The 12,989-nt window shown below is 42.3% G+C and overlaps 1 protein-coding gene across 6 annotated transcripts in view; it reads left to right on the forward strand.

The window, feature by feature from the left end:
• The window catches only part of LOC128144560 (UDP-glucuronosyltransferase 1A1-like), a 169,520-nt gene that overhangs the window by 23,800 nt on the left and 132,731 nt on the right, over window positions 1–12,989 (forward strand). For 4 of the 6 annotated variants that reach the window (XM_052793538.1, XM_052793539.1, XM_052793535.1 and 1 more), the window contains exons 2-5: window positions 8,722–8,853; window positions 9,120–9,207; window positions 10,021–10,240; window positions 11,640–12,682. In XM_052793538.1, coding sequence (XP_052649498.1) covers window positions 8,722–8,853; window positions 9,120–9,207; window positions 10,021–10,240; window positions 11,640–11,937 — 738 coding nt within the window. In that variant the 3' untranslated portion in view covers window positions 11,938–12,682. Of the gene's footprint in view, window positions 1–5,727; window positions 6,643–8,721; window positions 8,854–9,119; window positions 9,208–10,020; window positions 10,241–11,639; window positions 12,683–12,989 lie in introns of those variants that run through there. The other 2 variants (XM_052793537.1, XR_008236115.1) reach the window with 2 other exon arrangements.

Genomic DNA, 12,989 nt, shown 5'->3' on the forward strand with positions numbered 1-12,989 from the left:
GCTGAGGGGAGACCTTATCGCTCTCTACAACTACCTGAAAGGGGGTTGTAGTGAGGTGGGTGCTGGTCTCTTCTGTCAGGTGGCTGGAGATAGGACAAGAGGAAATGGCCTCAAGTTGAGGCAAGGGAGATTTAGGTTAGATATTAGGAAAAATTTTTTTACTGAGAGGGTTGTCAAACATTGGAATGGGCTGCCCAGGGAAGTGGTTGATTCACCATCCCTCGAGGTATTCAAAAAGCGAGTGGACAGGGTACTCCAGGGCATGGTTTAGGGGGCATGGTTAATGGTTGGACTGGATGATCTTGAAGGTCTTTTCCAACCGAAATGATTCTATGATTCTATGATTCTATGATTTTTTAAAATGTGTATTCAAATATATTTTGTGGTTTGCAAAGTAACATCATAGCTTCTATTTTTAGAAATAACTATTTCTGTTAAGTAAGTTTTTCAGATATTGACTTTGCAAAACAGTGAAATGGGGCTTATTTTTCAGAAAAAGCTGAATATCACGCAGTAAAAATGAAGCATTTTAAAGAGGATTTAAAGTTGGCACTCAGTCTAGGAAAGCAACAATGGAATAAACCATATAACTAAACCTATGAAAAGAACTATGACAGAGGATCTGTGACAGAGGTCTGTAAAATCCTGAAAAGTGTAGCAAAGGTGAAAGGGATACTGACAAGCAGTTTCTCCCAGTACTTGACCTATGACTAACACTGAAATGAGGTGGCAGCAAGCTTAAAGCAAACAAAAGGGAGTACTTTTTCACACCATACACCAAAAAAAAAAAAAAAAAAATTCTGCCTCTCAATGCCAGCAGTGTTTTTTGTAGACAAAACCTATGAATTTAAAAAGGATTTGGCTGGTTAATAAGAGGTACATTCTGACTGCCAGGATTTGTAGACTTACAAAAGAGGTAATCATGGATTCCCCTAATTGGGGATATTGACTGTACTGTTTCCAGCGTACAACCTTGGCACTCAACTTTGTACTTTAGCTTTACTTTCTCCTGATAGATCTCTCTTTTCACCCCTGCCTTTGGAATGGGCTGAACTTGCGGACTTCAGTCTCTGGGCTCATATACACATGAAAGGGTGTTTGTGTGTTGCTCAAAATCCAGTGACACAACTTTGAAACTTGTATGAACATGCCTTTAGTCTTAAGGGTTTGGTTTGGGGTTTTTTACCTCTTTAATGTTGTTTTATAGCATTTTATGTTATTGTTACACAGATATAGTACACATTTGGCTGAAATGTTATCAGTACTTAAAGACTACATGGAAGTGACTATGTATCAAATATGAGATCTGAGGGCCCGTTATATGTTAGCATAGGGTAACAGTGTCTGCAACTCCAGGTTAACTACCTGAGTGTATACTGCCACCTGAGGGCATATGTAATGCTGCATCACCTTGTTATGTCAGATCTTTTCCTCTATCGCTGAAACATGAAAATGCACGCATAGGTACTGCAGCTAACTCTCTGGCACATGAGAATACCTTCTGTCCACCTCCTTTAGTTTTTGGTCTTTTAATATCACCTCACTGTCAGCTGGAGAGAAAGTTTTGCTTCAACAGGCTGCAGAATGGGACTGTATTGATGTCTGAAACTCCTTCCTCTTTAATGCAGTTTCCTTAGACATTAGAGTCCTCCTTGCCTGGCTCATGAGAATCACTTTTTTTAACATGCCACATGGAGAAACTCCTATCAAAATAAACTTTTTAGGACACACTTAGTATTAGCCTTGGATGTGCTTATCACAGCCAGGTACCTTTGGCAAAGGTAGCCATTTCATGAACCAGATTTCCCTTCACTCCTACCTGCTCCAAGGCAACTCTTCCAGGCTGCTGCACAGAATGAAGAAACGGTTCAGAGCTCTCTCTGATCAGGTGTGCTTAGTTGGCGGGTCACAGGTGTCATGCCTAATATATAAACTGGGGGGAGTTGGCCAGGGGGAGCGGATTACTGCTTGGGAACTAACTGGGCATTGGTCTAAAACAGTCTCTCTTCTCTAGCCAGCAATTGCTCTTGTTCAGCTACCATTCCTATTTCTTGTTTTCTTTCATAAACTTGCAAACTTTTGGCATCCACCTTTTCCCTTTCTATAAAATATGCCTTCATGGCAGATGAGATCTGCTTGGTCAGATACTTCTTTTAAGCACAAACTGCAGATATCTGCTTTTTGAGATTTATCTTGAAAGTTTTCATGTGCCTTTGCATGTTCTCCCTATCTAAGGACACTGATTTGTTTATAGGCACCTATTTCATTCAGCCATCTACCCATTGGGTTTCCATTACATCATTTGCTGCAGCTTCAACCCAGGTTCTCAAGAATAATTAGGCACTTAAATCCCATTCAAATCAACCTGATTTGGATAGCTAAACAAGTCCTTGGAGTGGGACTGTCTTCCACATCAGATCATGTCAGCCATGCTGTTATACAGGCCAACCTTCAAAACCTTCAAAAAGCTTTTTCCAAATGTTCAGTCCAAATCTCTCAAACTGCCATTTGTGGCCAATTATACTGTTTATTGCTATCCAGAAAAGTTTGGCCCATCATCATTGTTACTGTCCATCGAGTAGCTGCAGGCTGCAGTCGAGTGTTACAGAGAACAGGACATCCAACGTGGTTTGGGGTTTTTTCTGCCTTAAAAATCTTATCATAGCACATGCAGAAGCAGCTTAGAAACTCTGTTCTCTCTTTCTTTTGGTAAGCACAGGACACAAGTGTGGACTTCCCTTGGCTCATACCACAGCCAAGACTTATTAACTTATTTTTAAAAGTAACTATTATTAAGAACTTTCAAAAACATGTGGCCTGTAGTCTCTCAGCTATGAAGTCTTATGGCCTCTCTTGAGCAAGGACCGCATATTCTGCTGAATCACTGCTTTCAAAGAGACGTTTGGCCTCGAGCCACTCACCTACAAACTCTTACGGCCCCTCTTGAGCAGGAACTGCATATTCTGCTGCATCATTATTTTTATAAAAAGGTGTTTGGTTAATATGTTACCCAAACTTTGGTGACACCACTGCTTGGCATGCCAGCTCCTGCTTACTATGTAGAACATCCTGTGTGAACTCCAGGCACCTTTCTGAGCAAAGGTATAAGAGAGAAAGTTGGAGGTTTAGGTCTCTCATGTCAATAGTGCAACATGCTTCTTGCATTATAAGCTCTCTGGAGAAGCTCAGTGGCCATAAAAGTTGATTCCTGACTTGAATCTAGCACAGGACAGTCAAGTGCACAGTGACTCGCTTGAAACAACCCTGACCCAGAAAAATCCCTCTGAAAACAACTGCTACCTCTGCTAATCAAAGACCCTGCTAATTGTTCTGAATCATTTAAGATAACTTAAATGCATGGAAATGCTTCTTGCTTTAGATCCCTCGATAGCACTCTTATCAATGCTTTTATCACTGTTTAAAATGTGATCTTTGAACTCAAACAACCTGTCTTAGTAAACATTTTCTAGAGGTAAAGATTCAAGACCATCAAGTTATAAATGAGGTACAGGTATTTTTTGCTTTCATATGCTGCTTGGAAGAAGTAAGAAGGAACAGTTCATTTCTTTTCCTGCTGACAGCCCCATGACAGTTATGTGGAGGAACAAGATATATGCTGGGCTTGTTCTTTTTCTTCCTTTCTGGAGTTTGGCAGAAGGTGGGAAGCTCTTGGTTGTGCCTCAGGATGGAAGTCACTGGCTGAGCATGCGTGTGGTTTTGGAGAAACTCTGGGAGAGGGGGCACAAAATTGTTGCGGTGATTCCTGATGCCACTTTGCTCATGAAAAGCTCACAATCTTTCACCATCAAAACATACTCTGTGCCCTACACACAGGAGTTTGTGGATAGATACTACCATTCCATCAGTGAAAAAAGTTTTCACAACCCTCCCTTTCTAGAAAAATTTACAATTTTATTCAGCAATATATCAGAACTGACCAGCATGTTCTCTTCTACTTGTCGGCATCTCTTATATGATGAAGAACTAATGAAGTACCTCCAGGAGAGCAAATTTGATGCCATTATGGTGGATCCTGTGTTGCCCTGTGGACCAATTGTTGCTGAATACCTCTCTCTCCCTTCAGTGTACTTCATGCGTGGTCTTCCATGTATCTTAGACTACAAAGCCACCCAGTGTCCCAGTCCTTTTTCTTACGTGCCAAGGACTTTCACATCCAGTTCAGATCACATGACAATTTTGGAGCGTGTGAAAAACCTCCTGGTTGGGTTTTCAGAGCATTTGTTTTGCAATCTGTTTTATTTCAAATACGAGAACTTAGCTTCTGAGTTTCTTCACAGAGAAGTAACAATACTGGAACTATTTAGCAAAGCATCAATTTGGCTGATGAGATATGACTTTGTTTTTGAGTATCCGTGCCCAATAATGCCAAATATGGTCTATATTGGAGGCATCAACTGTGAGCAGAAGAAGCCATTATCAAAGGTTTGTCATTGTTTGTGTTGAGGGTATTATAGCATTTATTAGCGATTATTTAAGATTTGCTTTTTTAAGTACTTCCTGTAGTAGTATTTGTGCTTGAGGCAATATGTGATTGAATACCAGGATGGCATGATTTGGGAGTGGGAATCTCAGGCTCTGATAAGTGATCACAAGACTTGCCCTGCAAGCAGCTGAAGGGTTTCTCTCTGGGAGACCTTAGGTGAAGTTGTCTAAGCTATGTAGCTGCCTAGGTATAGCGTAGCTTTTTCTAAGTGTATCACCATAATATTAGACAATTATGGCACGTATGCTGTATCTAGATAAATGACAAAATAATTCTAGGTCATACAATTTAGTATCTCTAACAGTTGTGGAATACTGATTAATTGCAGGAGACTTGATTGGACAAGAAGTGGAAATGTGGAACTAACTCTGTATGTATATACCCAGCTACTTATAGTGTGCCATAGAGATTGATAATGTGGATGAATACCCCAAAACCAGGGGTATGCAATCAAAGATGGTAGAGGGAATTCTTTTGCCTCTGAATTTGTGTAAGAAGCAATGTAAGATAGCATATAAGAGAATGACTAGAAAAAATAAGCCTTCAGGATTGTACTATCTGCCCTGCCTCCCTAGCTTGTTTAAATCTCCCTAGTAGGCTGTGCAAATAGTGCAGATGCCAGTCATTTCTTCTGTTTTTCAGACCGCAGTGGTGTTGCAACAGCAGAAGTTATTGCTAAGCTTGCATCACGTTTACTACTGTAGACTCAGGGCTTTCACTTTGATAACTACTACGATCTAGAAACAAATCTGCAGATACACCTTATCAACCCACTGTATATCAAATCTCTGTCAATCATTGCTTCTTGTTTAGACTCTGACAGTGCAAGGTAATCCAAAGTTCAGGCTTTTGTTCCAAGTTTTGTGTCCAATCAGCTGAGCAGACTCAAGGCAGGGAGTTCATCATTAACTGGATGTTAATAAGATAGTGATTGCTGGGTCAGGTGTTACCTCCCAATCATGACTCTTGTTCAGCCTCTCAGTGCGACACACTGCCAATTGCATGACACTTCTCCCTTGAGCATTTGAATCCTCTAATGTTACTTCAAGCATTCAACTTTACCTTGCAGTGCCCAGTTACTTAAAGCCTTCACTGTGCACAGATGATAAACCCGACCTTTACCCACAGTTAAAAATTACCCTAATTTCTGCCCACCAACGTACAGTCCGTTAAAAATTAAACACTTACCTTAGTTCAGATTAAAGTGCAAAGTACCCCGTGATTCAGTCCTCATCCCCTGCAATAGTTTTGCAGCTGTTTAAAACTTTGCTGACAGCACAAGGAAAATGGCTTCTTCAAATCCAGGATTTAATTCTCTTGCCTCCTGGGTTGTGTTTTTCCTGCTCCTGTGGACCTTTTCTGAAGGGGGAAAGCTTTTGGTTGTACCTATCGATGGCAGCCACTGGCTCAGCATGCACCCAGTTGTGGAACGGCTCCGACAGAGGGGACATGAAATTGTGGTGGTTGCGCCAGAGATAAATTTGCGGATAGATTCATCAGTGCATTATACCATGAAAACATACTCTGTGCCTTACACCAAGGAGTATGTGGAGGCAGAATTTAAAAAGCTGGGCTATAGCAGTTTCACACCTCAACCCTTCTTGGAAAAATTCTCAAAAATCGCAAATATTACAACCATGTTCTTTGATTCCTGCAAACGTCTTCTGTCTAACAAAGAGCTGATCGAATACCTTGAAGAAAGCAAATTTGATGCTGTCTTTATGGATCCTTTTTTTCCATGTGGACAGATAGTGGCCGAACATCTCTCCCTACCTTCGGTGTACCTTGTACGGGGACTGCCGTGCAGCCTAGACTTCCATGCTACCCTCTGTCCAAATCCTCCTTCTTACATTCCTAGGTTCTTCACTCACTACACGGACCACATGGCCTTCCTCCAGCGCGCGGGCAATCTCATAGCTAGCTTGAGCAGTTCTCTAGCTTGCAGCTTGCTTTATTCACCGTATGATCGTTTGATCAAAGAATTCCTCCAACAAGAGGCAACAGTGCTTGAGCTGTTCAGCCACGCGTCTATTTGGCTCATGAAATATGACTTTGTGTTTGAATACCCCAGGCCCCTAATGCCTAATATGGTCTTGATCGGAGGCATAAGCTGCACTCAGGAAAAAGCATTATCACAGGTTAGTTACCTTTTTTCCCTAGTTTAGCTGTGGCTGCACTGTTTGCTCTCACCATGAGATGGAGCTCCTGGTAGTAACAAATAATAGCAGGAGAAAAGAGCGAGGTGGAAGTGCCTGGGAAAGCACTTTGCACCTCTGCCTCCCTTGTGCATTGAGGAGTACGTTACTTTGTGGGAGGCCTCCAGATTCCCAGACAAGCATGCATACAAAGCTGGACTTCTCCAGGTTTTTTTCCCCAGTATTTTCTGGCTGCCTATTTCCAATAATTTTGTTTTGTATACCTGTTTACAAGACTTGGTGCTAGCTAGGGTAATGCAGCAGGCCAAAGCATCCTAGTCCTCTGCTCTTGAGCAGAGGACCACTTCCGCAAGAATTGCAGACAGTGGCAGACCTGAATGAAATCCCCACCACCCCATGAAGCCGCAAGAGATCTGCTTCTTTTGTGTAAACTACTCTGTCCCAGATCTGGTCTGCAACTGTATTTTGCTTGAACTATGCCAAACTTCCTAAATATACGATATCTGCCACTTTCCACTAAGAAATCCTCCTAATTCTTAGTGCTTTCTGTTATTTTTCAGTGAGTGTCCACTGCAGGTTTTTCATAAAGGTTGTGTATAGCACCCACTGATACAAGCAGCTGCTGGTTAAAAAGTCTTAAGTAAAATAACCCACCTATTCCCAAAGCAGGGCTGCAAAAAGTTTCATAACGGTAGTGGCATTTCTGAGCAGAAAGTCAGACCTTGGCACACAAAAACATTTAAAGAACAGATTAAAACTGATGTGACTAGTCCCACAGAAAATTAATAGGGCTAAATACACCCTGAAATAGCTGTATCTGTTCCACTGCATCAGCAACTGCCAAAGAATTTTGTACCAAAAGCACATTTGCAGTTTGGGGAGGATTTTGCAGTTCCCAGATGTCTGTGAGTTTATACAGAACTGAGCTCTGAGTTCCCATCTAGACATCTATGACACCTTAATGGAGAGCATGTCTTCAGAGAAATCTGGTAAGACAGAACCAAGCCCCAAAATGAGAGTTACACTTCACCTTGTTTGCCCCCAGGAGAGTGCCAGGTCTGCTGTCCAGGGTGCAGCTATCAGCAAACCTTCGATGGCTCCTTCTGTTTGGGATCCAGTCCAAGCGAAGGGCCACGGCACTCTGGTCAGCCACAAAAATACATAATAGAGCGTAAACTAAGAGGGTCAATCTCGGTTACCCCCTCAGAATCTAGAGATATTTCAATTGCCAGACTTATGGGAAAATTATTTTACTCCACTCATTTAACTCTGATGCCCACAGCAATTCCCTCCAGTTTTGTCTTTCCTTCCCTGGCTTTACCAAATATTTTTCTGTGGCACAGGATTTTTGCTCTAGCCTTCAGCTGTTTTTATGCTTCATTGGAATCCTTTTGTTCTTGGATTCCAGTGACAGATCTCCTAGTCCTTCTTTTACTTAAATTAAACAAATGGAACAGGTAAAAAAAAATTGGCAGTGGTTCAATATTATCATACTCAAAGCAGATCCAATAAATCCAAATATTAGAAATTAGAGCTATCTGCTGTCAGAACACTTTTCAAAATCTTAATTCTCTCTTGCACCTGCATGGTTTGGAAAGAGCAGCATCAACTCTAAAGCCAGAGCATCTGACTTGCAATAAATGTGAAAATAAACCACAATGTATTCACCCGGGGCGTGGTTGCCAGGAAAAGTATGATGATGAATTGATCTCCTTAATTGGTACAGCATCTTTTTACTGCACAGAAACCAATGTCTTTGAGCAAGCAGGCTTTGCTATGTGGCTGTTTTAAAGTAAATTTTTTCTCATGTTCATACTGAATCTCAGTTTGGGCTTCAATCCTGCAAACACTCATGCACCTCCATAACTTTGTTCATCCACCTGTGCCCATTTTTTTCCCCTGGGACTCATTTTCATACAGATAACTAATTTTCCTGATTATAATTTTGTTGTGTTGACTGTTCATTTTATTGCCTTTACAAATAGTTTTGTGGGAATGTGACAAAATTACAGTGTATGACGTGGAAGGGAATTTGACTAAGGATGTGCTTTGTGTTGGCAGGAATTTGAAGCTATTGTGAATGCCTCTGGAGAACATGGCATTGTTGTTTTCTCGCTGGGCTCCATGGTCTCCGAGATTCCTATGAAGAAAGCCACAGAAATTGCAGATGCCTTGGCATCAGTCCCTCAAACGGTATGGTTTCCCTCTTCCCCTTCCAGCACAGCAATTCAACACTGTTTTCAAATACAGTACATGATTACCTTCAGCTTTCAGTATGCTTGGTCCTCCCTTCTTTCTCCTGCTCCCTGATGCCAGAAGAAACTATCACCCCAGCTGCTCTGCATGATGGAACAGGTTGTGTGCACCACAGATGTTTTTAGCTGTGCTCTTCAAACCCACTGAGGAGCAGCAAGAGGCCAGTTGCTGAGAACTGACATTGTGTTTACTTCTCTTGAAAGGTTTTGTGGCGATACACGGGAGAGGTGCCTCCCAATCTGCCGAAGAACGTAAAGCTTGTCAAATGGCTGCCACAGAATGATCTTCTAGGTAGGTCTGAGATACCTTGAGTGATACCGGTGTTTCTTTTAATCTGATAATGCTGTTGTAAGGCCCCAGTAGCATCATCTGTGCTGACTCCTGGTATCACTGTGGGTCACAGGACTTCCTTACAGCCTTTGCTGTTTGAACCAGAGCTTGTCTTTTAGAAACTTATCTGATTGCAACTTCAAAATTGCCAAATTATGAAACAACACTGTTTGGAAAGGTGTTCCAACACTGGACTACCCTTACTGTCAAAAATGGGGGGCCTGTATCTCTAACTAGCCAGTCTCAACACCCAGCCATGTTTTTTTGTCATGTTTTTGTCTACTTGACTGAAAAGAAAATTTAAGGTGCCTGAGTGAGCATTTCCAGACAGGTCGTCGGGCTTTTCAAGTGGTAAAATTGTACATGCTATTGCTGGGAGTGCATTTGTTGGTTAGACAACAGGCCTCGGCTGTGGGAGATCTGCAAAACCAGCAAATGGAAGACATGGTAAAAAAGCAAGCAATGGTAACATCATTTTTAACCTCACTTGGCTCTGATTTAATCCTAAAATCTGAGAAGCTTTGAAGGATTATCCAAGACTTTCCAGAGATTACTCAAACCAAGACAGAACTCTACAACCCAAGGTTCATTCAGTCCCTTGTAATGTCATGTTCTCTGCAGCCCTAAGTCTGTCCAAAAGTAGTGATGTGTATGAAAGCCCGAAGTTCTTGGTTTATAGCTACCAGTGCCATTTTTGTGCAAGTTTTTCCCCAGGGATGTGTTACTATGACTTAACAAATCAAATAGCTAAGCAAGTGTTTCTTTCCTCCACAGCTCACCCTAAGACTCGTGCCTTTATTACCCATGGAGGCTCACACGGTGTTTACGAGGGCATATGCAATGCGGTGCCGATGGTACTGATGCCTTTATTTGGAGACCAGATGGACAATGCCAAGCGAGTAGAGTCACGAGGAGCAGGACTGACACTGAATATACTTGAAATGACTTCAAAGGACATATCCACTGCCCTGAAAGCAGTTATTAATGATAAAAAGTCAGTAATAGAAATACAGCCTTTCTTCTTCTACTGTTGTGTAACACCAGCACACTAGCTTCCAGCTTAACAGAATGTTAATCTGTTCTTATATGCCTTCTTATATCAAAGTTACATCATTGAGAACTGATGTTTGCCCTGGGATAACCTCATCCTGTCCCTGTAACAGCACCATCCTTCTCACTGCCTGGGAGTATAATCATTAGGTGACAAGAACTGGTTGATATGAGAGGATGCAGGTATCAGAGAAGATGGGGTATAGATGCAATGGAATAAATCAAATTGACAAAAGATGTGTCACCCGCTTAAAGCCAAATTTACCAGGCAGTGATGTAGAGGGCTTTGACACAATGTGGCAGAAAAGGCGATCAGTGAAGGGAGATGTGGCAAACTGCTTTTTTTCCCCAAATCAGTGGCGACATGAGTCAGTGGAGAGCCTGAAAAGGTTGAAAGGCTCAGCTGCCTGGTGGATTTTCTTTGCACGAGGCTTGCCCAGAGATGCTGTCTGCACAGCAGCAGGAGGAAGGAGGCAAGTGGCAGCGCCTTGATATAGTCCAGAGGCTGTACTGTGTCAGGAAGCATTGCCTTCTGGCTGGCAGGGTTTACTAAACATCTAAACATAGCTATTATCACTCATTTATTTTACAGACTAGTTCTGTCAGTCATTTCCCCCCTGCCTAGTGCTCCTAGGGAGCTGTATGAGCACAGTCAGCTGCTGCCTGGCTCAGCAAGGCTGGACAATTCCAGCACAGAGCAGGAGGAAAATGCAAGGGTACGCTGAGGCAGTACAGGGAACCACACTAGACATCACAGTATTGCAGTCAGCATGCCTAAGGTGTTTTAAGGCATCACAGCAAAGGGGAGCTTTAAGACATACCCTCCTCTTTCTCGCTCTCATTCTCTGTTGTCATTAGGGCTTCTTAGTCCTTGGCATCCTCTTCCCCATCGTGTTTCTGAGAAATTACATCTTATTGCCATTGTTTCCTAACCACTGTTCTTATAGCAATAATAATAACAACAGTAATAATAATGATAATGATAATAATAATAATAATAATAATAATGCATCTTGATCTTGAACAGCTGGATGACTTTTCTACACCCAGTCTCACTTTCAGCCAGATACTTTCACCCCAGAGATTTTGCTGACAGCTCAAACTAAGCTTTTTCTTTTTCTTCTTTTCTAATACCTTTCCCTCTTTTTTTTGGTCATTGAAAACAGCACTTTTCTGGTCCTATAACTCTGCCATTATCCTTCTCATGGGGTAGTGGTGGTGGGGAAACACACCAGAGAAGCCCCCAGTGGGCCGTCAGACAATGGACACTGCATGCCTTTTTTCTGGGGACTCAGTCTCAGAAGCACAAGTCACTGAAAACACCCAACTTCTTTTCTTGACAGGTACAAAGAGAACATCAAGCGTCTCTCAGACCTTCACCTCGACAGACCCATCCATCCCCTGGACCTGGCTGTGCACTGGGTGGAGTTTGTAATGAGACACAAAGGGGCCCCACACCTGCGACCTGCTGCTCACGACCTGAACTGGATCCAGTACCACTCCCTAGATGTCATCACCTTCCTTCTCGCCGTGGTGCTCCTCTCCCTCTTCATTTCTTTTAAGTGCTGTCTGTTCTGCTGCCGCAGGTGCTGCTGTAAGAAGGGAAGAACAAGAAAGCCAACCAAATCAAAGTCCCACTAGCAGATGAAACCAATGGTAGGAGATAAGGCCTCTGCTCCAGACCGGAAGGATTAGAGGACATCTCAAATTTCACTAAAATAATTGCTGACTTTCAGTCAAGAAATAATAGTCTTCCTTTAAACTAGCACCATGGGTGGGATTGTTTCACTGATGTAATTTTTGCCTTTAACTAAGAATCGGTTGTTGAAAATAATTTGTATAGGATTGTGTCAGTCACTTGGGAAGATATTAGTGTGAAGTCCAAAGCTTCTGGCTTCCACATCTTGGTGTACAGAGGACTCACACTGACCTTTTTTTTTTACCTCTATATGCAGTGGAGATATATAGGGATTTCATAAGACTTTGCTTCGGGGGCTTTAGCAGAACCGTTTGCTCTAGTGTAAGACTGAGGTTTATCAGGCACTTTGAAATCTTCGTATAGCTGTTGTTATAGAAGAGGCAAATGTTATACACTGACAATACATGTCACATAAGCCAAGCTAGACACACATCTTAAATGGGTTTTGTGTGTGTTTACAATACCCCGAACAAAATTAAGGTTTCAGCAGGGAAGTGGTTGTAAAGCCACTGATGTTTCACCCACGTTCCCCATCAGGCAGAGTGCTGTATCTGGAGCTTACCTGTTAGGTGATGAGAGCTTTGTAAGCAATGTTTATAAAACCCAACTGATTTACTCTTTTTAAGCGATGTTCAGGTAAAGACCCAAACCCCATCCCTATAAATAAATCCCCAATACTAACAATAACGGCTCTTGTGTTTTCTGACTTGAGAGATATGGGGCTGGATGCTTGTTCAATCATGGGGAGAGAGCTGGAGAAGGGGAAGATTCAATACCTCACAGTGTGAAAGCCACCTCAATGCACAAAAGCCATTTCTCAGCATTACTGTCTCACTGCTTGGTGACTTGGTCCTTGCTGAGAGCTTACATCCTGAGGCTGCCACAGTCCCCACTACTATATGTAGAAAAAGTCAGAAAAATACTTAAACCTAAATTAATATTCAGGGCTCAAAACAGGCTGGGGCATCCCTGTACCTCATGGCAGCACAGGCGT

The sequence above is a fragment of the Harpia harpyja genome, chromosome 7, assembly GCF_026419915.1.
Source record: "Harpia harpyja isolate bHarHar1 chromosome 7, bHarHar1 primary haplotype, whole genome shotgun sequence".
In the NCBI taxonomy this organism is placed as follows: Eukaryota; Metazoa; Chordata; class Aves; order Accipitriformes; family Accipitridae; genus Harpia; species Harpia harpyja.